The 25,811-nt window shown below is 49.6% G+C and overlaps 10 protein-coding genes and 1 non-coding gene across 11 annotated transcripts; 6 read left to right on the top strand and 5 right to left on the bottom strand.

Annotated features, from left to right (window-relative positions):
- Positions 1-3,843: 3,843 nt before the first annotated feature.
- J7337_008971 (uncharacterized protein) lies at positions 3,844-4,445 on the top strand (the record flags this gene model as incomplete). Its single annotated transcript, XM_044826575.1, has 3 exons — positions 3,844-3,890; positions 3,941-4,005; positions 4,051-4,445. The coding sequence occupies 3 exons, from the start codon at positions 3,844-3,846 to the stop codon at positions 4,443-4,445; spliced, it is 507 nt and encodes a 168-aa protein (XP_044679492.1).
- Positions 4,446-4,577: 132 nt separating this feature from the next.
- J7337_008972 lies at positions 4,578-4,667 on the bottom strand. Its single transcript has one exon. It is a non-coding gene; the product is annotated as a tRNA-Glu (tRNA).
- A 1,468-nt stretch (positions 4,668-6,135) lies between these two features.
- Positions 6,136-7,176, top strand: J7337_008973 (uncharacterized protein; the record flags this gene model as incomplete). Its single annotated transcript, XM_044826576.1, has 2 exons — positions 6,136-6,288; positions 6,349-7,176. 2 exons carry the CDS (start codon positions 6,136-6,138, stop codon positions 7,174-7,176), a joined length of 981 nt encoding a protein of 326 aa, XP_044679493.1.
- A 1,747-nt stretch (positions 7,177-8,923) lies between these two features.
- Positions 8,924-9,652, bottom strand: J7337_008974 (uncharacterized protein; the record flags this gene model as incomplete). The annotated part of the gene is made up of 1 exon (XM_044826577.1): positions 8,924-9,652. The coding sequence occupies one exon, from the start codon at positions 9,650-9,652 to the stop codon at positions 8,924-8,926; it is 729 nt and encodes a 242-aa protein (XP_044679494.1).
- A 1,234-nt stretch (positions 9,653-10,886) lies between these two features.
- Positions 10,887-11,502, top strand: J7337_008975 (uncharacterized protein; the record flags this gene model as incomplete). The annotated part of the gene is made up of 2 exons (XM_044826578.1): positions 10,887-11,215; positions 11,268-11,502. 2 exons carry the CDS (start codon positions 10,887-10,889, stop codon positions 11,500-11,502), a joined length of 564 nt encoding a protein of 187 aa, XP_044679495.1.
- Positions 11,503-11,585: 83 nt separating this feature from the next.
- On the top strand, positions 11,586-12,506 carry J7337_008976 (uncharacterized protein; the record flags this gene model as incomplete). Its single annotated transcript, XM_044826579.1, has 1 exon — positions 11,586-12,506. The coding sequence occupies one exon, from the start codon at positions 11,586-11,588 to the stop codon at positions 12,504-12,506; it is 921 nt and encodes a 306-aa protein (XP_044679496.1).
- A 208-nt stretch (positions 12,507-12,714) lies between these two features.
- Positions 12,715-14,784, bottom strand: J7337_008977 (uncharacterized protein; the record flags this gene model as incomplete). The annotated part of the gene is made up of 2 exons (XM_044826580.1): positions 12,715-14,332; positions 14,381-14,784. 2 exons carry the CDS (start codon positions 14,782-14,784, stop codon positions 12,715-12,717), a joined length of 2,022 nt encoding a protein of 673 aa, XP_044679497.1.
- A 957-nt stretch (positions 14,785-15,741) lies between these two features.
- J7337_008978 (uncharacterized protein) lies at positions 15,742-18,314 on the top strand (the record flags this gene model as incomplete). The annotated part of the gene is made up of 4 exons (XM_044826581.1): positions 15,742-17,133; positions 17,184-17,325; positions 17,375-17,853; positions 17,901-18,314. The coding sequence occupies 4 exons, from the start codon at positions 15,742-15,744 to the stop codon at positions 18,312-18,314; spliced, it is 2,427 nt and encodes an 808-aa protein (XP_044679498.1).
- A 1,761-nt stretch (positions 18,315-20,075) lies between these two features.
- J7337_008979 (uncharacterized protein) lies at positions 20,076-20,925 on the bottom strand (the record flags this gene model as incomplete). The annotated part of the gene is made up of 2 exons (XM_044826582.1): positions 20,076-20,662; positions 20,844-20,925. The coding sequence occupies 2 exons, from the start codon at positions 20,923-20,925 to the stop codon at positions 20,076-20,078; spliced, it is 669 nt and encodes a 222-aa protein (XP_044679499.1).
- Positions 20,926-22,875: 1,950 nt separating this feature from the next.
- J7337_008980 (uncharacterized protein) lies at positions 22,876-24,590 on the bottom strand (the record flags this gene model as incomplete). The annotated part of the gene is made up of 3 exons (XM_044826583.1): positions 22,876-23,004; positions 23,053-23,109; positions 23,157-24,590. The coding sequence occupies 3 exons, from the start codon at positions 24,588-24,590 to the stop codon at positions 22,876-22,878; spliced, it is 1,620 nt and encodes a 539-aa protein (XP_044679500.1).
- Positions 24,591-25,075: 485 nt separating this feature from the next.
- Positions 25,076-25,715, top strand: J7337_008981 (uncharacterized protein; the record flags this gene model as incomplete). Its single annotated transcript, XM_044826584.1, has 2 exons — positions 25,076-25,345; positions 25,392-25,715. The coding sequence occupies 2 exons, from the start codon at positions 25,076-25,078 to the stop codon at positions 25,713-25,715; spliced, it is 594 nt and encodes a 197-aa protein (XP_044679501.1).
- Between the last annotated feature and the right edge of the window lie 96 nt (positions 25,716-25,811).

The raw sequence follows: 25,811 nt of genomic DNA on the forward strand, positions 1-25,811 counted from the left end.
CTTTTGGAACCTGCCAAGATAACCTCCCCCCTGTAGTTTACGGACCCGGGCAGAAGTTCCCAGTGCAGAGGACCCTTTGCTTAGCGCCTCGGGCTCCCTTATGTTTCTCCACTTGCGTTTTCCCCAATCGAGTTTTCTCCAAATTTCTCAAGTAATGAAAACGTTTTCCCCCAGATTCTTTTTTGGGGTTTGGGCACGGAGTAGTGGTGCGAGATGCAGTTGAGATATCGTGCTTGACACCTTGTTATTATCTCGTAATTGAGATGAGAAATGCGGGTTAACTTCTGCAGAGGTCAGGTCAATGCAGAGCCGCATGTTGACAGGCTGGGCCAAGACGGGTACGATAGGCCATTTTCTCGGCGCCGAGTGGTAAATTCTCCGCTGAATCGCACGCAATGCCACTTGGCGTTCGGATTTCGGATTTAAATATCATGATGCACTTCTTGGCTGTCATCTTGGCGCTATTAATTGCGAGTGCTACTGAATAGGCAGGTCTATCGCAACTCTTAGGCATGCTTATGATCGAGAATGGAATCCTCATTACACATGTCAGCATCGTGTCCCCATCCAGGAACTGCTCAACCCCTGGTCCACCTTTATCCCAAACGGTGGAATGACCCGCTCAAGGCCCTGCCAACGAACTTGCAACGGTCGGCCGCGATTTGCTCGGACTGAGCGCGTGATAAGCGGGCTCTAGACTGGGAGATCGACGACGTATGCCTTATCGCGGATGTCAGGTTGCATTTCCTAGCCCTACCGCATGGTCTGATTCTGGCCATCACTGAGCTTTGCTTTTCTCGATCTGATTCTGGAGATCTGGATTAGCCTATTACAGATTGCCACTTATCTGTTACATGCGATCGGTGCATGGTGATGGATTTTATGGGTGCGTCTGGACTCGCATGGAGGAAGATCCTGCGAGCACGGAATTCCGATGCTTTATCACGGACTATACGGCGTCTGACCGTAGGGGTTGAGTGCTGGTGAGCGGGTCTCTATTGGTAAAAAAACGAACCAGAGTGCTTGTCATGTTTGTGTATTTACCCATAGATCGAAACACCGTAGATACTTTCCTAGTCTTACCGTTGCTGATAGGTAGCCGTTGGTCAAACCTCAGCAAGCTCATCGACTTCCGGGTCGTTAAACGCTGTCGATACAACGGCGGAAGCAAGGTTGCTGACGGACGAAGACGCTCTGACTGGTGCGTCTAAGCCCTGGAGCTAATAGATACAGACAGTCGTTATCCCCACGTGATGGCAGGCGAATTGCCAACTCTGGACGATTTCCCCAGAAAGACTAAGTGTTCTAAAATTAGGACATGCATTTCATGGTCTTCCGGCCGAGGTAGTGAAATGGCTTACCGAATGAATCCCAATGACGGGCCCGGGAATAACTTCAGCGTTCATGGCCGATAAATGCCGAGATGCAGGATATGAACCATCCAGGGATTTAAATGCCAATGAACAGAGCCAGGGCCGAGGAAGGGACATTAAAAGACTCGAGTTCCTGATATGCTTGCTACTGAAGATCGAATCTTATCATCAAGTTATAGAGGACTTCATGCAGGGCTGATTCGACCCGACGAGCACATACTTCCAACCTGCGACACTGGAGACATGCTAAGCTTCAAGAGGCTAGATCCAGCGTTGCGGTGTATACAGCGAGATCAAAAAAAGGCTACAGCATAAAAAAGACGTTCTTTATCAATGACTATATGCGCGGAAATTCTCTCTGTATCCGAAGGCAATATCTGTCTACGGGCGAAACGATCTTAACAGAATCTCTTATGCCAGGATAGTGAAAAGCACCTGACCTCAGAGCATAATGCATCTAGAGGAGATTAATGTCAAAGAGAGAGAGAGAGCGAGACTTCGTTTGAGCTTTCAGATAGCCGCCTCGTCATCAGGCTCATGCACAATCACGTTATGCGAATCAATGCCTGTAGTCATTTGTCCGATAAGTTCTGCATGAGAGGTATCATGCTGAGATTAAGCGTCGACACCTTGTTTCTAGCAAAGCCAGGTTCGCGAAGGAGGGAACAAGACGCAAGGGTCTTCCTTTAAGTTTAAACCGGGTGACCATATGGAGCATGTCGAGATATCGGCGGCGATTGGGAAATAAACAAGCAATAGTGCCAGCCTCATGCCATCTTCGCGCACCTCGATGGGATAGTAGGTACATATTCCCGAAGCTGGACCAGAAGTGACGTCGCAAAGTCCGCGATAGAGGAACTGGACAGCAAGTGGCGAGAACAGCCCGACTTCACCATCCTCGCTCCATCGTCATCGTCATACACAACATCATTTATATAGATCCTTCAAGAATGCACATCTCAAATCAATTAAACTCAAGATCAAATTCCGCTGTCCGTACCCCACTTGTACAGCTCTAGCGTGGATCATCAGCGGGCGTAGCGCGGAGCATCTCATCCAAGGTTTCTATTGTCGCCAACGCCACATTCGTCTGGGCCCAGACAATAAAGGAATGTACACCGTTTTCGTCACACCCGAGAACGAAGATCAATTAAATCGATATCATAGGGATGGAAATTCCACTGGATAATGGAGTTGCAGATTGCAACGTCGTCTCGACGTCGTCGCAATGGCTTATCACTTGGAGCTAAGTCCCTTCTAGCTTCGTTGAAGATGTACAGATCTCAGATCAGATCAGATCATTTCAACAAGCGCCCGCACTGAAACCCCCATAAAGTTATTGTCAAATGCTTATTCCAATTCCTCCACGAAATAGCGCGATATGAACAAACTGGCTGAGGTCTACCCAATCGCATCCACCATGCACCAAGCCACGCCCACGAAAAGTCGGTTAACGCCGTACGAGGTTTTTACCCATAAGCATCGCCTGTGCCGAATCCGAATATCAGGATTGCTACCCGATCTCCTGGGACTGCCTGGAATGCTAGATATCTGTATCAATAGCATTGGCATTTCGCCATCTCGAGTCCAGAACAGCCGCTTTGGGAATGAACCCGTCCGCTGTGTTTGTATTTATTCTGCGTGGCTTGGAAGGAAATCTGTTGGTTCTACCTATTTCTGTTGATCGCGAAAATCATCTCACTGGTTACCTTTTTTCTCTGTCTCCTTCGCTGACTGGGACTGAACTGTCAGGTTTATAAGTTGCAGCGCAGAGATTCTCATCATGGCGATCGAAGGGGAAGGGCCTTGGGTCATTGGGGCGATGTGGTCTTTGACGGCTGTTGCGCTTGTCTTTGTTGTGCTGAGGGCATATACGAGGATCTTTGTCATCAAGTCTTTCGGCATCGATGACCATGTGTACAATCTAGCCTGGGTACGCTGCGACACAAACCGACCTGGACTTCACTGATTTGTGTAGATATTCCTCCTCCTCGATACCGTCTTTACAACCGTCGCAGTTAACTATGGAGTAGGCCAAGATATGGAAGATGTGATGCAGAACAACCCTTCCGACCTAGCCCCCGCGCTCATCTTCGAAGCCGTCAGCCAAAGCTTTGCGATAGTTGGAATGAGTTTAGCGAAGTGGTCACTGGGCTTGTTTCTGCTTCGTCTTGTGAAACAGCAATGGCACAAGGTGGCTATCTGGATATCCATGGCTAGTCTGATGTGCGCTTCCATCACTGTCTGCTTTGTGTACTGGCTTCAGTGTATGCCGCCGAATTATCTTTGGGATAGAACTATTCCTGGTGGGCGATGTACGGTGGACACGGCGCCTGCGTCTATGTTGCTCTGCAGTGAGTACTCAGTGTGAGCGTAGTGGGTAGAGCTAACGAGAGTAGTTCTTTGTGTTGTGGTGGACTTTTTTCTTGCTGGATTTCCTTGGTTGTTTATCTGGGGGTTGCAGATGAAGATGAAGGAGAAGATTGTCATTCTCAGCAGTCTCAGTCTCGGGGTCATGTAAGAATAGGTCTTATCGTGGTCTTCAAACCCAGCTAACAATGCTTTAGTGCCGGAGCATTTGGCATCAAGAGAACCCTCGAAGTACCAAAGCTTAAGAGCCCCAATCACACCAGTACGTCTTCCTTGAAGTTTACAGTCCATGACTAACGTCAATCAGAGGACCCAGTCGGCCTAATAGTCTGGTCCGCCGCCGAAATGACCGTGACAATGATCTGCATTGGCATCCCCGTCTGCAGACCTCTTTACAAGAAGTATCTCAGCAAATGGAGTTCTCGCAACAGCAGCGAGTATCAGCAAAACTCTGGCGCATCATTTCCTCTGCAGACTATCGGTGGAAGTACAAAGTATCCAGCTCAGGTGCACAAGAAGGACAGCACGTCTGAAACTTTCGGGCAAGAGTATGAGCGGAGGGGTATCGGGGGTCCGTATGGCAAGAAAAAAATGTTTGCAAAAGGCGCCGAGAGATACAGTGAGAATCAGAGTGAGGAGGAGATTCTGGGGCCTGACTTCCGGAGGAGTCAACAGCAGGACATGGAAGCGCGATGTTATTAATTTTTAGAGGTCTATTATATACACGGCAATAGAACAAAAAGGCAAGGCGTAATGAATGAGATTACAATAATAGTAGTACACAATTGATACACGAATTGATATAGAATTGATCACAAAAATGTCAAAAAGAACCTCCGGTACAGGGAATCGAACCCTGGGCTCCGCGGTACCGATCCCTCAGAATATGAGAGCGCGAAATGTTAGCCACTACACCATACCGGATGTTGTTAAAGTTTCAGGTTCTTATTAATGGATATGATCCATTCACTAAGTACAGCATACTGGTTATCGCTAAACCCAAGGCCATCGCTCTACGGGTCTTAACGACGTAGACGCTGCGTTACGGTTCCCGACAATGATGGTGGGTTTTGGCCGGATTTGGCAAGTGTAAGTGTCTTGCATTTCCGTTTCTTTATTTGAACCAGTTGGTAGTCAGCTTTAACTGCGCGGTGCTTGAAGCTATGGGAACAGAGGACGTTGCCGACCAGATGACTCTTGGTTGTCACGCCCGAATGAGCCTAACCCCGATTTTGTCTCTGTTCACATGCCAATAAGGCTATATCGCAACATTAATGTTTATCATGGTGGCCCTCTGTCTTGTCTAAATCATTTCAGAACAGGCAGAGGTTAATTACTTCAAGTATTGCATGTCTGGATAAGTGCAGTGCTGGCTCGATTGATGGATCCTCAAAAGCTTACCTCCAGGGTACGCGACGTCATTCATTAGCATCTGCGCAAGCATCTTCAATCGGGCAAGGTGCACGTCGCCGAGTGGAGAGTCAATGGAAACAAATCCGCTACGGCCCGTGATCCTGGGGAAATCTTTAAGTCCGTCAATTATCACGTATGACTCGAATTGTTTTGAAGGGAGGACTCATTCCAGCGATATTAAACAAAGTCAGCCTGAAACTGCGCAGCCTGTTTCACTACGCCGCTGATCACGATCCTCGGGCCTCTCAATTAAAATGCCCGGATCAAAACACATTGAATCAAACCGGAAACAATTAATACCAAACTCCCCGCAAAAGTCATGCGATAAAAGTTTTCGCACGAGAATCAGCGTCGTGATTGCCCGAGAAATATTCGAGATATTGAGTAAAAAGGAATAGAATCAGGGACTGAAAAAAGAAAACCCTGGCTTCGAGGCTCGTGTCAGCAGCACTGCCCTCAGCTCAGGTCAATGCAGTAAAAAATCTAATTTCGCGGCACACTCATTCCAACAATCGAGATCCTTTCATTCCCCCAAGAGCCTGGCTTTCACAAGTCAACAAAACAGATTATCAAGGCTATCGCTGTCGATTCAACTTGCCCGAGAACCTTTCATTCCAGGCAAGACACAAAATCCCCCTTGGGCATTGAAACCCAACGCGCGGAAGCCATGGCAATTCACTGGGATACCCTGAGATTTTAAGATTGGCAGGCCAGGTACACAGACCATCCCATTGGCAGAATCCTTGGAACCCCCTGTAGAAATGGCCAAGTTGGGCACTGTTTGGGTTGTGCCGTAGACGCAGGGACCAAAAGGGCGGGTTAAGAAAAAAACACACAGCAGCCAATTCATATTATATCTAGGGGACGGACTGCGCAATTGAAGGGGTTGTTCTTGTTGCATCTCATTCCTTTTGAATACGCAGCGGGCGAAGTCTCTAGTCGCTTTTCGTGAGAGAAAGCAAGACCAGTTGTGCAGACCATGGCGCAACGACTAAGCTTCGCCCAGCTTGAACAAGCTGCACTTCACATCATCCGCCTCATCGCCGACATTCCTGGCCTGGACAACACCAAACTCGCCATCATTGGCGATTTGGCTGTCGCAAAGTATCTCTCGCGCCAGAACCGCATAGCAGTACGTCTCCCCTCAGTTACGGCCCCTCTTGCGCATCACCAGCTAACACTGACGTTCTAGAGCATCGACCTTGTCATCAGCAAATCCTCCTCCCCCGGCCGCGTCAAGAAAGAAATCGTCGGCCACCCGATCAGCCCCCTCGTCGAAAAGTCCGGCACCGTTCTGTACCGCCACACAAGCGGCTGGGAGATCGAAGTCAAGCTCATCCCCGACTGGCTGAGCCCATACCTCCCCGAGTCAGCGAAGCGCGTCCGCGACGTCACCAACGAAGCGACCCTGCCATACACCTCCCTCGAGGACCTCATCATCTTCAAGATGGATGCCTGCGGTCTGCACGAGAACGACAACAGCAAGCGACGCGATGCGTGCGACGCAGCGGCCCTGCTGGAGCTGGCCTCTGAGCACGGAGCCCTGCGCCTCGACGAGGATAAGACGGAGCGTGCGGAGGAGGCGCTGGGTGATATGGTTGAGTTCTCTGATGAGAAGGACAAGGGCTGGTGGCAGCGTTGTCTGGGGATGGTGAACGATAAGCCGCGCACGCCGCAGGAGATCCTCTCCGATATTGCAGAGCGTCCCCAGACTGCGTCGTCACGCTCGTCAATCCACTCTTCCATCTCGCGCGCCTCATCCTACGCTAGCACGACATCCACGCACTCTTCTACATCCTCCATCTCCTCGACCGCTACGTGCGATGATAAGTGTCCCAAGTCACCGGCCGAGAAGAACGGACGCCCTCGCAAGATGAGCGTCACCAAGAAGACGTCGCGTCACAAGCGACACACATCCATCGGCGCGTCTACATCCGTCAGCGCTCTCGACGCGCACATGCACCGTCTTGAGCTGGACCGCCCTGCATCGCCTGGCATCGCTCTCACAAACCGTCTCTAATTTCCCTTTTTGTTTGTCACTGTGCTTGGAGTTATTGACCTGTAAACTTGGCTACTTGTACATCATAGGATACCCTCGATTCATTGTGGTTTAGCGTGTATTTTATTATGTACGAAATGGCGGGACATGTAATTGTAAAAGTTTGGCCTTGGGTTTAAAAAGTTTTGGAGTTGTGATGGCAAAAATGATGGGGAATTCAATTCGTGTATACGTTTGATGGGTTAATTGGATGTATTTAGACCTTCTTTACTCTAGATTTTCTTTGTCAATTAATTGCAAGCGATTTGTATTAGTATTGATGTCTTCTATGCTTTGTGAGGGTGATGCGACCGTGGTGAATTTAATGTCTTGTTCTGGTGATTGATGATTTTGGAGATTGACCACGTGCTTGCATCGATGTTGCTGCGACGTCGCACAGCAACCACTTTCGCTGGATATTTGTTGATCAAATGAATGCTATTATTTATTTATTTTCATTGACTCTAATGCATTTCCCTCTCAAGTGTCTTTGTCATTGCTATTTGTTGTGCAAAGTTGACTCATCGTCGAGTCATAGGGCAGCGACCATTCTAAGACAAAACATCACCAGCCAACAACCATGGGGCTGCAAGAGACAGCATAACACGTGTCTTTTCTAAATAATGCAGCGGAAACAACACAATCACCTCTATCCATAGATCAATGCTCCTTGAACTCCCATAGGTTCCCAATATCTCACTCAATGCCATTGCCTCGTCCTCGTGCTTTTCTCGTTGCCGCGAGGCGTTACCAGCCACCGCGGCACGACACGACACGCCTATGCATTCAAGGAGGCAGCCGTAGCCAAAACCTTGACACACGGGCTTTACCCGCTGTCGCATCCTAACGCTAGAAACTTGGATCTTGTTTTAATCAAAAACATGCCGAAATCCACTCCCGAAAAGCTTGTGACTTGGGGATCCTTGCCTGGGAATAACAGGGCGTCCTCAAGCGAAGCCGAGGTCGCGTCGATGACCTTTGGGCTGGTCGGGCCGTAGGTAAATGTCGCCTGAAATATGGAGGTCCGGCTCTAATGCTTCGTTCGTGGGTTATTCCCGACTTAGATGACGAGGCGATTCTGAACTTATCCTGATAAAATCGTAAAAAGCCAAGCTAGCGCTAGAGGGCATTACTAGAAGTTCAATTAAGCGGCCAATTCGATCATATCACACGGGCATAATATGCAGACTCACTTCAATTAGTGAAGGCGACATGTAACTCATCATCAGTCTGTTCCGTCGACGAATTCGGGCATAAGCCGGAGACATTCTGTCCGGCGGCGGATTAACCTAAACCGCTTCGTTTCTCAAAAATTTCGACAAAGTCCGAAAGTCGAAAAGTTTCGATCCAGTTGAGTGTCCCGGGTAAGCAGAAAATAGCACTACGCTCAATTGGGAACACTCACAGAACGCCAAATCGACGCGATCGGTGAGAATACAGAGAAGACATATATGCGTAACTTGCCTGGCTTTACAACGCGAGCATGTTAACAAGATAAGAGATATCTGATAGAAGGGGTTGTATTGGTGTCTTCAATTGAGTACGCTGAGAAGCCCTCCCATTCATTCCCAGCAACCTCTATGATCTTTGAAGATAACGACGATGAGACAGTCATTGATCACCCTTTTCCTCCCCCCATTCCACGACCATTGACCCGATCTCCCAGACAAGCAGCCCTTCAACAGCGTGAAGAGTACAATGTATGTGCCGTGTCTGCTCATCGTCGCCGCTAATCTGTTCGTCGACGCTTGTGGCCGTCTGCAGGTCCATACGGCCGGCTGATAGGTCCATAATCTCTCGTCATATCGATTTCATCGACTAGTAGGTGTTGGAGGACGGGGCCTTCGGGTAGTGGACCGATTTCTTCGTCTGGAGATATGCTGGCCATGTCGCTCATACCGCTTCCATCGCTTGGTTGATCCCGGTCGATGGAAAGGGGGCTTTCCTCTCTTTTGATACTTGCGCTGTCGCTGGTGTCTGAGTTGCTGGGAGAGAACGGTTCCTCGAGTTGAGCGCTCGGCTCTCTGGTATTGACAGACGAGTTGACGTCGGCCGCGGATCCAGCACTCTCATTTACGGCATGGGCGTTAGTTGAGGCGCGATCTTTGCCTAACCCTTCAAAAAACTGGGCGAGTGAGAGCAACCGACTAGCGCCAGATCGGATATGTAGCTTGAGGTGAGCGATCTGAAAATCGACCGCGCGTTCGGCTCGAGCAGCCCGAGCCTCAGCTTTAGCAGCGCGATGCTCCGAGGCCTTGAGGCTTTCCTTGAGATCAGCCACGTGCTTGTTCGCAGCTTGGAGACGGGCTTCGACATCAGCCAAATGCGCCCTGGCTCCCTCTTCTCGACCTTGCTCACGCTCCTTGATTAGTCTTTCGATGACATCGGTGATATCCTTCGCATCCTGCCTGTACGGAGACACGGGATCTCCAATAAACGGGTCCATGTTGGAAGCCATGGTGATGCTGGGCTGTTGAGGAACGGGATGTGACTCTGCGCGGTCGCACGATGTGGCTACAAACAATCGTCAGTGAGCCAACAATAGAGAAGGAATGACGAGGGCTTGCGGAATCAACGAACCTGGTTATCTTCCTCGATCGCTTGTGAAGCGCGATGCGAGAGGTAACAGGATGAGGTCCTGTGATGTGAGGTGAAGGTGGAGGTGGAGGTGGCGAGTTGAAAATCCAAAGGCGGGAGGAGTAGGAATTTGCTGCACCGAGATAGCTATGCGGTGTAATATGAGGGGCGTCTGCTCAGATGGAAATCCTCATACATATGGCTATAGATATTTCTTGAATCAAGACATCAGCCTCACCGGTCTGCCTCACACCCACTTGACCTACAAGCGGCAAAAGGTGGAACCCCAAAGCACAGACATATTCAAAGCCAGCGCTCTTCATCGCAATTGAGCCTCGAAGCTGTACTCAATCCCTTGACTCGGAATTAACGGAAGATTTCTCAAGCCGGTGCGGACCTCGAGATACGTTGATGGTTTGCCAACATCTTTACAACAAAATTCTCGACAGGTCTCCTCCGATATTGGACGAGTCCAGTCCAAGTCGTTCCAGAACAGAGCTCCAGGTCAAGTGGCTGTGGATGACACTCAAAGCCAACCCCAAATTGACTCAGTTCATGGCGAGTCACTTGCAATGCCGCTAATGATGCTGCTATCAATGGTCACCTTGGGACATTGCAGATGTCAGGCTGTAGATTGACTTCTGAGAGAACAAGGCACTGTCAACAAACAAAAGAAGAACCCCGACTTTCGCTGAAAAGAAGACAGAGTCTTACACGACAGACCGCCACCACCTCCGATGCTAATCTCACAATTGTCACAGTCAAAGGATCCAAATGCTGGTGAATGAGGTATCCAATGAGGCGAGTCTGAATGCGACTTGTCCCATCCTCAATCGCCCAATCAAACACCCACCAAAGCGGATGGTCCCGCTCGTAGCCCCAAAATCTGACTGTAACCAAGCATGGGGGAGGCACGGGGATAATCTCTTAGGCTCTGATGATAAGATCACGACTAGTGATCCATGTCAGAAGGGTGTCTCTAGTCCAAACAGTAGCGCAAAGGTAGGCTAGCCCATTAAACTTAAAAGGCTAATCTACACCTGGGGGCAATAAGTACCATCTGCTTCCCTCTACGAAATCACTCTATCATACGATTTCTTACTCCTTCCTTCAACATGTCTACCTCCATTGTCATAGTCATATCCATTCTGGCATCACTATCCTTTCTTCTCGTCAAGCATACACTACGACCTAAGAAACCTCCCTTGCCGCCTGGGCCCAAAGGCCTACCGCTCTTGAGCAACATCCGCGATCTTCCACCACCAGGAACACTAGAATGGCCTCATTGGCAAAGTCACAAAGAGAAGTACGGTCCAATCACATCAGTTTCTGTGCTCGGACAGAACTTTGTCATTCTGCACGACAGACAGGTCATCATGGATCTTCTCGAAACGCGAGCGATGAAGAGTGCTTCACGTCCTAAACTGGTCTTTGCTGGGGATATGTAAGCTCCAGATATCAGGTTGATTGTGATGTATGCTAACGAGCTATTGTAGCGTTGGGTACGACGGTGTTATGGGCTTGATGCCGTACAATCGGACCTTTCGAATGCATCGCAAACTCACAACCACGCAAGTCAGCCCCAGATCTATCACCCGATTCGAACCTATTCAAGAACTAGAGATCCTCCGACTGTTGAAGAGACTCCACCAAGATCCCAACAGTCAAAAACTTCCAGATCATCTGAACCAGTATGTGTTCCTCACAACTCCCGAAGTAGATACTCACTAGACTACAGGGTATCGGGTTCAATCATGCTCCGAATTCTGTACAATTACGAGACAGACTCTGACAAAAACGCATCTATCGTCACCATGGCTAATCTAGTGATGGGGGAGTTCTCTGAGGCTACCACTCCAGGTGCTTGGATGGTAGACTTCATCCCGCGGCTTCGACATATTCCAGAGTGGATGCCCGGCGCTGGGTTCAAGAAGACTGCTAAACTCTTCAGACATCATCTACTGCAAAACGTCCAAGATCCTTACCAATATGTCAGAGATCAAATGACCAACGGTAAGGGTGATGTTTCCTATGTTGCTGGTCTCATCAAAGACATTCACCGCAAGATTGATCCTGAGGAAGAGAGTATTATTGCATGGACTGCAGCTTCGATGATGAACGCAGGTACCGACACCACCGGCGCAACCCTCCTCGCCTTCTTTGCAGCCATGGTTATCTACCCCAAAGTCCAAAAGAAAGCCCAAGAAGAAATCTCTCGTGCCACCGGAGGCTCTCGTCTCCCTTCATTCACCGACAAGCCAAACCTTCCATATATCACCGCCATGGCCCAAGAAGTACTCCGCTGGCACACCCTCGCCCCAATGGGGTTTCCGCACATGACGACCGAAGACGATACATACCGCGGCTACTTCATCCCCAAGAACACTCTCCTCTTCCCAGCTGTAGCATCTCTCACGCACGATCCTGAGGTCTACCATGATCCGATGGAGTTTAAGCCAGAGCGGTATTTTGAACCGTATAATGAACCTTCACCGTCGGATCTTGTGTTTGGGTTTGGGAGAAGATCATGTCCGGGTCGATGGATCGCTGAGCAGACTTTGTTTTTGAGTATTGCGCAGACGTTGGCGGTTTTTAGGATTGAGCGGGAGGTGGATGCGGAGGGGAGGGAGATTGAGGTAGGGTATGAGCAGTTGCCGGGTGTTATTTCTCGTGTGAAACCGTTTCCGTGTAGGATTGTACTGAGGGATGAGACTTACAGGATGTATGTAGAGTAGATTGACTGAGACTCCTTGAGATCTATGGTCAAGATATCTTTGGGGTGTTCATGGTAGTCTAATCCTCATGTGCCAACCTTAGCTTCAGCATCAGCATCTGCTGACACTTGAAGAGCATGAAATCCGATTGATATGAAGAACGCAGAAAGTCTAACTGATTCGATCTTGATCTTCATGTATATTTTCTATGTTATTGCTACGAGATGGGCTAACCCTGTACATGATGCAGTCCAACTCTCATATGCCCACTCCCCCCTCTATTGGCCCTAATGTAATACGGCACAAAAACGCCCTCCTTCTCATCATCAAACCCAGAACCATTTCCCTCAACAACAAAACCAGGCGTAGACACCGCGTCATCCAACTTCCCACTGCGTCTCCAACATGAAGTCTTCAATGCAATATACTCTTCATCCGTCCCACTAATACACAACCTCTCCTCCTTAACCGCGCTGCTAGCCTTGAGCCCAACGTCCTTGAAGTGATTATCTTCCCATGCATTATCTGCATCCTCGATGCAGTACACCAGTGGACCTCGAGCAAGTGTCAGAGTGTTTTGGTTCGTATACGGATGCGGAGCGATGTATCGAGGTGTAAAGTTGCCGATGGCCAGCGAGAAGGCGGGATTCGCTGCCGTGTAAGCTGGGTCGAGCGTGAGATAGCCTTTGTGCAAGTGCGCACTGCTTTCGCTGGGCTTTGGGTCAAGGGAATACTGATTTTGAGACCAGCCTGGGATCCTGAGTCGTATCGTGGTCTTCACCGCCCCAGGACTCGTAAGTCGAAACTTGACGAGTCCATCCCAAGGCCAATCCGTCTCTTGCCGAAGAATAACCTCTCCCTCCCCAACCATAAACTTCAACTCAGCATTCGTATACAAATGCACATTCACAAACGTCTCTTTCTCCTTCTCCTCCCCGAAGTCCCATAGATATCCCCCCAACGACCCGTACAAACGCGTCACATTCGGCGGACAGCACGCGCACCAAAACCACTCCTCCCTCACACTCTTATCACTCTCCGAGCTGCCAAGCTGATTGACATACGTAAACGCCTTGCCATCGAGACTCATGGCCGTCATGACATTGTTATATAGGCAAAGTTCCATGACATCACCAAACTTGGCGTCTAGCTCGATATGCAGCAGTCGCTCGGCGAGCATCATGACTGCAATGGACGCACAGGTTTCAGCGTAGCATCCACCTTCGTCGGTGGATTGGGGGAGGAAATAATCGCGTCCGAAACCTTCCCATTGCTTGATGGCGCCGATGCCACCGGTGAGGTACATTTTCTTGGTGACCATGTTGTCCCAGAGGCGGTAGACGGCGTCTTTCCAACTTGGTGCGGAGGAGAGCTGTTGAGAGCTGGATTTTTCGATGCAGAGCATGTCGGCTACGGCGGTGAGGAGATACATTGCGCGGACGGAATGACCCTCCACAGTTGGTTGTTCCAGAATGGGTTGGTGAGCCTGGCAATACCAGTGAGATGCATGCTCAGGGTACGAATCAGGTCGATGATAGAGGCTCTGGCCACGTTGCTTGGACTCCCATTCGAAGTAATGCTGTCCGTGCTGACCTTTGTGGTTGCCTCGTTCTTCAAGAAAGTATCGGGACAGGTTGTAAGCGTTCTTGTTGCCGGTGACTTCGTATAAGCGGAACAGGGCCAACTCGATCTCTGGATGCCCAGGGTATCCGTGCAGTTGGCCCTCGCCCGGTCCAAAAGTGCTGTGAATCAAGGCGACGTATTTCTCAATGGGCTCCAAAAGAAGGTTGTTCTTGTAGTACTGGTGATGAGCTAGTGCGGCTTCAATGAGATGACCAGCATTGTATCTAAAGAAAATAAGTATAAAAACACAAGAATGCGCTTGTTTGACTTACAATTCATGCATGTCCTGCAAATTCGTCCACCGCTTCCCCGGCTCAACGACAGTATAATGAACATTCAAGTATCCATCCTCCTGCTGCGCCCCTCGAATCATCTCAACCAACTCTCTCACTGCAGCGTCAATCTCAGCATCAACCTCATCATGGAGAAAGTAACAAGCGCCCTCGATCCACTTCGCGATGTCGCTGTCCCAGAAGAGATGAAATGGAACAGGCCACATAGACTTGTCAGCGTAGATCTGATGCCATTGTAGCTTGAAGCAATCGTAGCGGCCTGTTTCGCGAAGGCGCTTGAGCTGCGTATGCAGTGTTGTCTTTGAGACGGTGGCTCTTCGACGGTGGAGGAGGGAGCCTGGTGTTATCGTGGTATGGGGGAAGATGGACTGGGGATGAGACATGTTGGCGATATAGTAAGGTGAAGATTGCAGGTTTGACTCTGAGAAGCAACTCTCTCTGGTTTGAGGTAATATACTACCATGAAAAATGATATGCGACTCATCGTGACGATTGTTGATCAATTGGTGCATGTCATTGGTTCGTGGTGGGAGGTCCGGACATCCCACCGGAGCTCCCACCGGGGATCAACCTCAAAGAGGGGAAACGGTCAACTGCTCATAAGAGTGGATTGAACAGTCGCCGAATGTCCAAAAGAGGTCTGGTTAGATAAATTTAAAGCGGCGAAAAGCCATTTTTTACTCCGTACTTCTCTCGTGATGATTCTTCATCTCTCGGGGGGATGTTATCCGAAGTGTTGCGATTCATGCCGACAATGAACCATTTGATGGGATCAATTTGAACTACAGACAGGATACATGGGCTCCCAAATAGTAAACAGAATAACACTGCTGCCACTGCGTTTCAAACTTCTTTAGCCCAACGTGTGTTGACAAACCTGACGTCAATTCAATTCAATTCAATGAAGCGGATGAGTCCTTGGTTTCACAGGATTGGTGCGCCTAGTTCGATCGTCCGATGTGACTTTTACCCCAGACTCTAGACCAACTCTAGCCCGATATGTCCATTCGCGAGTGGGGAAGTCCCCGACCTCGCTCTGCATCAAATCATCTTCACAAAACAACAACAATCACGCTTCAACAAGCTTAAAAACGCTCGAAAACCTTCTTCGCAATGGAGAAGTACCAATGCTCGCAATGCCCCAGAAGCTTCAAGCGACCAGAGCATCTGAAGCGACACCAAAAAGGGCACGATAGCTTGAGGGGCTTTGAATGTGATGTTTGTCACAAGAGCTTTACGCGCAGGTAAGCAGCGCCGATTCCCAATGGTGGGAAAGGCACTGATTTGATGGAAGCGATATCTTGACCAAGCATGTAGCTATCCACGATCATCCGTCCGCCATGTCGAGACGCGATGTTGGGCGGCGCAGAGCGTGTTTGGAGTGCGCTAGGGCACGCGAGAAATGTTCGCGAAACCTCCCGTGCCTGCGCTGCTCAACCAAGGCATTGGACTGCGCTTATCCCCAGACCAGACATAAAACAGTCGAAGCATCCCCAGCTTCACAAACTGGTGCCATCGCGCAAACTCCGGACCAAACGCTCATCAGCCCAGTCGAGACAGTAGATCACGCGTCGCAGCCTCAGAACGTACAATCAGATTTGCAGCTCGCGTTACCTTCACATCAAACACCGCATTCGCAAGACAGTCCTTTCATCGACAGCGCTGGTAACGAACAGCAACCCGGCTTTGAATATGATTTGTCCACCTATGACATCGACTGGGACTTCCCCATCAATTGGTTACCGTACGACAATGAGGTTGAGACGAACTACTACTCGATTCTCGGCCTTGACATGAATCAGTCGCTTGATGCCGGCAATGCAACCATGATAGATCAGCCAGTTCCCAATTTTCCCATGATCGACGCTCCACCACGCCGTTTATCAGCCGTAACATCACTGTCTCCCGGCAGCGGCCTAGGTGTTTCTCCCCAGTTGAGTATGAGCTCAGGACGCACCATACCCGGGGATCTATACGCCACGAGCTCGAACGGTGCTCGACGTCCTTGTACTGCCAAGTCAAAGCAGCTGTTCCCTCCGCCAGGCCTTCAAGGATACACGCAGCTACCCACCATATCCCAAGACCCGGGCCTTGGAGCCAACACGCTTGCGTTCCCTGATTTGAGCCATATTATCCTGGAAGACGAAGCGTACAGAGAGTCGTTCATGACGGAGTTAACGTACAGCAAGATCTGCGACGCTTTTAGACAGACGTGTCTCGAATCATTCATGTTTCAGCCGCACTACACCTCTGCCGACTTTCCGTCATTGAAGCTACTCGAATACTTCGTCAAGCTCTTTTTTGAGCACTTTGACCCGATCGTTCCTCTTGTCCACCCTCATACAACGGATTTAAACGGAAGTTGGGTTCTTGCTCTGGCGATCTGTGCCATTGGAAGCCAGTATACAGCTACAGCAGATATCCACGCGTGCGTTGTGCCATTCCACGAGTTCCTCAGAAGGACTTTGGTTACTCAACTCGAAGGATCGGAGCTTAACCTGCCGCTGGCTCAGGCTCTTGTGCTGAGTCAGGTTGGCCTGCTATACTCTAATGGTGGTGAACTTCAAAAGGCTGCTTACGAGCGGATAGGAAGTCTGCAGAGGGTCATCACGTTCTATCGATGTCAAGCTGGACGGAGAGCGGATTTGTCGGGTCATGGTGAGGGAGATGAAGATAGATGGCAAGGCTGGGTTGAGGATGAGACTTGGCGTCGACTGTGCTATTTCATCTGGGTGAGTTTATGCGGGTGCGTCTTTTCAGTATTGAGACTGACACACACAAGCTGTTAGATCGCATGGGACGCTACTTTTTTGATGACCACCAGACAGGTACCTTCAACATCACGGACTTGACGTTGCCTCACGATGGCCTCTGGTCACAAGCAACCTCATCAGAGTGGATACAACTCCATCGCCGTGTCGACAGTAAGCTCCATGCCCCCCTGTCTAACGAGTCATGCTAACGTGCTACAAGCAAACCCAACACTCGAAGTCGCCATCAGCTCACTCTTCCGCGAACGAACCGCCAAACCCGACCTCGGAGAATTCTCCCGCATCCTCCTCCTGCACGCAGTATACCAAGAATACACCACCGTCAGCACCTACTGCAAGCGATCTCTCTCATCCTGGATCCCCCAAAACAACCCTGAGCCTCGCGGCGATGAAACTCAGCACCTTCAGCTCTCGGACTCGAACTGGCGAAACGCTGCTCTCGATTGCGTTGATACCCTTCACTGGGCTGCTAATGCCACCATCGCGTCGTTACTTGGCGCTGAGCATCCTACTGTTCTGCATCTGCACTTTTCGCGGGTTGTGTTGCTCGTTCCGAAGAGGGCGATAATTACGCTGGCGAAGTATCTCAGGGCGCCGGAGGAGTTGAGGAAAGAGGCTGCGAGTCAGAAGGAGGCGCTGCAGGCGGAGCGGGAGATATCTGAATGGGCTCAACAAGATGGCGTAAGTCGTCCATACTCACAATTAACAGGATACTAACAAAACTTCAGTCCAAAGCCCGTCTTGCAGCGCTCCACTGCGGCTGTTTCCTCTGGCACGTCCGGCGCTACGCAAAAATGACCTTCTACGAACCCCCGTGCGTATTCTGGGCGACCCTGACACTCTGGGCCTACAGTGTGTTCTGCAGTAAATCCCGTCGACCCGAACCACGCAGCGTATCGCCTGATCGCTCAGATGACGAGAACCCCACGTTCATAAGACTAGATCGACCTAATGACGATGAGATGGTGCAGCTTTTTGTGAGGACGGGTGTGTTGAAGGCGTATATTAGTGGTGTGGGGGATATTTACTCGGGGAATGCGCCAAGGAGGATATTAAAGGAGGGGAGGAGGGTTTTGGAGGGTGTTGCGGGGGCTTGGGGGAGGAATGGGGAGTATTTGGAGTTGTTGCAGGCTTTGGCATGAGTTGGAGCCTGTTTTGTAACATGATTTATGGCACCTGTTTGACCGAATTATTGCTTGTCCATGATGTGTCCCATGTTTGTTGTACTTGCCAGATGCAATCGTACATTAGACAATTTCAGGAGTCTTTCAACATTCAGGTTTCTGAAACAGTCCCAATCAGTCGTTCATGTAAAGGGTGGCGGGTATCTGAACAACACCGCGATGCTGCTAGGGTAGGCAAATCATAACCATTCTTAGTCTGATCTTGGGGTCTTGCACTCTTGCCTCTGCACGCTGTGTCTCCGATCGCAAGTGTGTACGGATTTGATCCTTATGCTCCCTCAGGTCAGGCCCGGAGTCACTTTGCCCCAGAGGTCGCATGGGTGCCTTTGGGAGCTCCCTTAGCAGAAGTCAACTCAACCCATCGACTATGATTCATGGAGGACTTCCCTCAAGGTCATGGGTGTACTCTTTTTCCAAGACAATAGTAGATAAGCATGACGTTCAGTCCTCGGAACAGTTGTGAAGATGAAACCCGTTAGAGCCATTCATATCTATCATACAGGGACGATGCTGTCCAGAGTGGACAATAGATCACATCAAGGAGAACACTGACCGTTTGGCGCTGCAGAGGTATGGCCATGTTTCGCAACAACCAGAAAAAAGGTGATATTGGAGACATTTGTGCTCGATGATACGGCAGCTGGATATGGCCTGACACGTATGGCTTTTGACTAATCTTACAATGATTCCGTACCCCATCCTACTCATTAAATGGCTCAAACTCTATAGGGGGTACCACTTTCGCCCCCATGCTATTCAGAGCGTAGAGAGAATCGTGGCTGAGATTGTATTCCAAAGGAAGAACGTGGTTCATAGAAGCCCATCCATCAACATCTCGAGTCCCGTGAAGCGAACATATTCCCAGCCCTGGCCACAATTATCCGCAGTCGAGGCGCCATTTGACACGATTCAGGACAAGCTATTGTCAAAAGGCTCCGGAACCATGCCCAGGTTGTCGTGATCAGGATATAGATTTGATGAGAAAGCCACGTTCGAGGGTGCAGATACGCCGTAGTTAGATTTGACTTTCATTCTTGTAGATGACCTGAACTGACCGCGCCCATTTCTCTTTACTCAGAGTTTGCTGTGTCTATGTCGAAGCGGCGTTTTATTTCTTAAAAAGGTCGAGCACCTCTTGTTTTAGCGAATCGAGTACTCTCCGGGCTAGATGTGTTGTTTGCAGTTGAGACTTGTGGCTGAGAGCTTATTCCGGCAGAGGGAACTTCGTACTCATCTTGAGACAATCTGTCCCTGATAAGTGGTGAGATAGTCCCAATTGGGTACGTATGACCTCTTCCCAGGTTTCATCGTACCAAGTCTTGCAGGTATTGAATTGCTGGCCTCTCTGCACGTTGGCGTTGACCAGTTTTCCGATGATATGTTCGCTATTGATTGCATTGTACAGCCAAGTTAACCTCGCCTCGCGAGTTCCGGAGTTCTTGAGTCTTATCCCATGAAGCCACGAGCTGAGCAGCGGAAGAATGGTAGGTATATGTTTCCGCTTTGTCATGTTTAAGCTGACCATCACGACTGCCACTTTTGGCATGACGTGGTATCCAATTTGCCCGATCGCAGATGCGAAGAGACAGATTGCCTCCATGGATGCGTTTCGGTGGCCAGCTGTCCAGGAGAGTTCATAACCGGTACAATCGCAAAGGTACTTCCTGGAACTGCTTTTATCTGGTATGAACCATTGGTTAAGGGCCATATGGAGAGGAATTATGTTCTCGATAGACAGTCCTCGTCTGGTGATGGGAGCCGTCGGTCAGTTGTTCTGTATTGGAAGCGCACTGTCGGCTTCACCCATGTCCTGGTCATTTCGTTGGGGAGAGACCGTATATCGACCTCATGCGACTTTGCAGGTTGGATACCAACTTGGAACCCACCGTTTTCTTCAAATGTTGATGGTCCTGTTGGAATGACTGTAGTGGCATCATCATCGTCGAAAGCCACATATTGAGCCTCGTCATGACTCTCGATAGGATGAGACTCCTCCTCCTGCTTCTGTATCAAGTATTCGACATAAAACCCATCGGCTGTGGCGATGTCGAATTGAGATGTGTCGATTTCTGCAATCTGTTCTGTATACAGTAGCACTGTCTGGCGTTCTATATTTCTCTCATCCCCATGTGGGTCGGGGGCAGATGGTGAAGCGGCAGATCTAGAAGTCGACGGAACAAAGGACGAAGTCACAGATGATGAAGTCGATGGGGGCGTGATGCGACTTAAGCTGCCATGCCTGCGTCGCTTTCGGCGTCGGGATTCAGGGCTACCACCCGAAACAACAATGGAGGTGTCGGACGAAGCTATAGGAAGTAAAAAGTCAGCTGCGCTCGAAGAAAGATGAATGACGAAATATACAGCTCACCGAGGAGGCGCCAGACTGAATTTCAGAAGCAGGGGTCAACTCATCGTCTCAGATACGAGGGGTCTCGCGCTCTCATGGGCCTGTGACGGCCCGAAACGAGTCGGCATTGGGCAAGGCACGTAAGGCTCTCTTGGCCCACGCCTGGTCCGTCCCTTTGTGTTGCTGCAAGGTAATAGCATTGACAGAATCCGGATTCGTCATCACGGCCAATCAATCTCTCGCTGCTTTTTACACAGCCAGTGGCTGTTGATTGTGTTGGTTGATTTTGTTATAGTGCATCTGCTGGTGTCCTCGACCCATAAAGCTCTCTGACTCCGATTCCTGTGCCGCCTCCAAGTCTTCCACGCTCGGGTGTAGGCATTGCATTGTACCAGGAAACTGAAACAGCTCTGCCGACACGAGCTGCATGTTGGAAATCCGGGAGGCGGTATCTTGTTGGATTTATCTGGTGAAACATGCTGATCGTGGAAAATCCATTACGCGGAGGGTGAAGCGGGAGATAAAAAAAGTAAAGAAATACAAGGGGCATGATAGAATGATAATAAATGCGTTATACGCCTTATCTCGCAAGAGGTTAAGGCTGAGCGCTCTAATTTGAGCAGAAATGGAGTTTCCGAGGAAAAGGAAAAAACAGAAAAAAGAGAGGCGGCTAGCAGGAAAACTAGCCAAAAGGAATTGGGGCGCTCCAGCTCCAATTTCCCCCATTCACCTTTCTCCACTTCTGCTAAGCTCCCATCCTCACATTCACCCCTGCCTTTTTATCCTAAAGTCTATCCTAAACTTTTCCTAAACTTACTAACGTTTTCAGAATTTAGACTACATTCATCATAAACTGGTCTAAAATTTGCCGCTCGTCTTATCATCGTAGATCTAAGATTTTTCTCAAGTTTTTATCAGGCCCGAAGAGGCATAAGTGAAGGGGCTACCGGCTCGGCTTCTCATCATTGACAAGGCGATAAAGACATGCGATTTCTTGATAAGAAGAAAGAAAGAAAGACTATACGGGGCTATGATGATGTTGAAAGTGAAATTGGAAAGACGATGAAGGATGAAATGGCTATTATGAGTTAAATTATTTAAGCACTTGATGCATATCTATTTAGTAGACGTGCCTTTGCTGAATCGACACCGCATCTGCAAGCTGCGCGAGATTCTTAGATTCACGCTCAGGAGGCGTCGCCATATCAGTAGAAGACACAAGAGGGCCTGGTGGTTCCGACTAGTTTTCATGGCGGCACGAGTGGCAAGTATGATTAAGAACATGCTCAGGGCGCTGGATCATAGATGAGAGATGATACCGTTGAAGGCAGGAAGTGCACTGAGAGGTGTCTCCGCGGTGGTTCTCAATCCCCAAAGATCTCGTTCACATTCTGGGTATCTTTTCTCAGTACTCCCCTGAACCACTATAGGCCTTCACCTGTACTCCATGTGGATCCGTTGGTAGCGTGGATGTCTGTGTGTTAAACGAAGAGTGTCCCTAAGGACGTCCTGTGGTTGAGACTTGTGTTGCCCGTGGTCAAGTCCTGTGGCTGCTTGCGAGTTCTATGGCCTTTGCCTGCTACAGCTACTCTCTGCGACCGCTATAACCTAGGCTATGATGTATTGATAGGCCCTACAGACGCCAGTGTCCAATGTGTCTCCGACAGGCATCACAGGAAGATGGATGCAACCGTCTCATAGGTGATGGTTCCACTCCCGGCACTGGCAGACAGTGCTACCTATCGCGATAGAAGAGATTGTTTCGCGCCCGTGTTCGTCCGTGCACTCAAACGCCCAAGCCTTCTCGAGCCCAGGCAGTTCTCAAAGCTGATGAGGTAACGAGTTCCAGTCAGAATACTTACGCACTCCGCCTACCTGTTCAAACTTTCAACTCTTCACTCTGCGCCTCTTCTCACCCACCACAACCAACATCACAAACAGGGAGCATTGATTTCAACGACAATCATGGAGGCAGGCGGACCATCATCCCCTGGCCGTCAACAAGGTAAGCCTCGAAGTTCAATATGAAAACTATTTACCACCTCATACTAACAGGCCTTTTAGTACCATTTGAACCAAAGTCGATCCTTAAACCATAAACGCCTTTGGTGAGAGGACCAGTGAAGAAGCCCCGCGTAATTCCACGGCTTTTCAACGCGTTTCTGGACCGCATCAGACATCCGTCTCCTTGATGATTCGACCCTCGGAGTCATCGGCATAAGCATCAACCTTGGTGTCAGCGAACTTTCGAGCTGCGGTCTTGTTGGCGAAAAGGATGTCGATTTCCTCAAAGGTTCGGTCCTTATACATGTCAGCAATAAGTCACCATCGACCGAACGAAGTGCATACCTTTGTTTCGGGGAGACGGAAGTAGGCCCAAGTGAAGGTTAATAGAGAAAGTCCAGCCTAGGCAATGTCAGAGAAGAAACGAACATGAGCATTCTGGTACTCACCCAAAAATAGCCGACTTTACCCTTCCAGTTACCCTCAGTAGGATTGATCATGTAAGGTCCATACGTGCCATTGAGGATCTGCGAGATGTAGTACGCAATTCGAGCAAGACAGATACTCTTACTGCGAACACTAACGGCAGGGATCTCACCGATGATGGCGTAGCAAACAGGTCCGATGGTAGCGTAGAATACGATTTCCCAGATCAGCACAACGCCAGCTTGGCCGAAGCTAACAGCTTGTGTTTGGGGAACGCTGGCGAGGATGCCGATGATGAGCATAAGGACTGTACAGATTCCACAGGCCCAGACGTATAACGCTCTTCTTCCGATGCGGTAGATGAGAAACCAGGATATGATGACGCCGACGGAAGCGAGGCCGAGTGCCCCGGTTGCGAATTTGAAGGAGTTGCTTGGATCGACACCGGCTTGGACGAAGAAGTAGGTAGGTGTACCGCCGATACCAACACCAGTTGTGTTCTGCGCGACAAAGACAAGACAAACGATTTCGGTGCGTCGAAGGTTGATGCCCTTGAAACAGTCGAGGTAGCTGGAGCCCTTGGTATGTTCACTCTCGATCTTGTTCGTGTGAACGATCATAGCAAGCTGCTTGTCAAGATCCTCATCGGTTTTGCTGCTCTTCGCCGAGATACGTCTCAGAACACCCTTCGCTTCGTCAAGACGATTCTTCTTGGCAAGCCAGTACGGAGACTCAGGCGTGAACCAGAGAATGATGATGAGGGGAATAGGCCAGATCCACTGAATCGCAAAGGGCAGACGATATGCCCATTGGGTTGCGTTGTCGGAGAAGCTGAACAAGACGCCAGCGGCGAGAAGTTGGCCGAGAGCCCAGCAGAGACAAACGTAGTTGGCGAGATAGCCCCGAAGAGCCATGGGGCAGATCTCTGAGGCGTAGGCAGGAGCCATAGTTGCGAAAACGCCCCAAGGCAAACCGCAGAGAATAGATCCAGCAAGAAGCATCGGAAGATTGTGCGCAAAGAAGGTAATAAAGATGAATCCCGTAACAGCAACAAGGGACGCAACAAGCGTACGACGATATCCAAACCGCTCCGTAAGCCAACCATTAGCAAAAGCACCAATAATAGTCCCAACAGCAGTTCCATTCCCAAGACCAGCTTGCCATGGCCCTGAAATCTGGTATCCGAGTTTATCGCCGTACCAATCACCATAAGCCTTCTGAAAAGCCGGTTGAGCCATGAGATTGCCGATTAGGACAATGTCATAGCCTTCCATGATGATAGACGACGATAAGAGGAACGACCATGCTATGGCACCCGGGTAGGCTTTTATGGCCTCCCAGAGTGACATGTTGCGGTCGATGGAGGCGCCTTGCTCGCCTTGGACTTGGCTCCATTCTTTCTGGGAGGTGACATCTTGTTCAACGTTGTCGATGTTTTGTTTCTCGTCCAGAGACATTGTGAAGAAAGGTGATGAGGATGATGTGATGCAAAGAACGTAAGGATCGTCGCGTGTTTAAGTAACATCGTGCCAAGATTTCACCCCCATGGGGATAGAGTAAGAAGATTAGGTTTGATGATCTTTGCGGGGGATTAGTGCTACTTTCTTGTCCAATTGGAGCTGGTCTCCCACCGGAGAATGAGTGGAGGGAGTTGTTCACTAATCGCGGCATCACGAGTCAGGACGCTCCGGTGGAAGGGATACGACACTTGGATGTGAACTAGCATTCCGATTCTGGACTCATCGATCAGAATAATCGGGTTCATCTCTCAAAATCGTCAGACGATAACTCTATCTTTGCCCTGCCACTGCATCGTGACAATTTTCGCATCCCACCGGATATACCCTTCAACGGCTTAGTCTCCATCGCTTCATGAGTATATACCTCAGCACTTCAACACGTTAACTCACGCGATCAAGCACGAGCGTATACCATCGCCAAAATGCCGGAAGAGTACATGTCCATGCTGAAAAGCCTACCATCAGAGGTAGACAAGGTCAAAGAAGCGGTTGTCGGAGTAGCAACTGTCGACGTCTCCATTCAAATAGGACCGCCTCGTCATCTCGCCTCTGGTATTCTGTACGGAATACCAGATAGACCTAATCAGATACCAGATCACTTCTACAAAGACATTGGCTTCAACTATGGTCGCGGTGGTGGATCTCAGTTGCCTTGGACCAAAGGCTACGCCGTCTGCCTTGAAGACTACAAGGTAAACAACGTCCAAGAATCCTTTGTATATGTATTAACATTATTAGGCTCGCTTTGCATCGGCCCTGAGTAACTACAGAACTACTCGTAAACACGGCGGCGAGTTCATCTACTTACTCCCTGCTGCCTGGGGTGCTGATGGTGGACAATCGGACGGCTTTGTGTACCCTGGAGATGACAATGATTGGACAAGCTGGGATGCGTTTCTTGAACGGACGCTTGATGATGTTAAGAAGTCTGATATGATTGATGGCCTTGTGGTGGATATTTGGAATGAACCGGACTTGACCTTCTTTTGGAACCGCTCGATGGAGCAGTGGCTGGAGCTCTGGACTCGTTCGTTCAAGAAGATTCGGTATGTTAATCCTTAGCTAGTTGAGCCCCTTCTAACAAATTCGCAGAGAAGTACTTCCATCTGTCCGGATCACTGGTCCAAGCATATCGGCCATTCCTTCAGCATCCCATGA

Source organism: Fusarium musae, chromosome 6 (assembly GCF_019915245.1).
Source record: "Fusarium musae strain F31 chromosome 6, whole genome shotgun sequence".
NCBI classification, from domain to species: Eukaryota; Fungi; Ascomycota; class Sordariomycetes; order Hypocreales; family Nectriaceae; genus Fusarium; species Fusarium musae.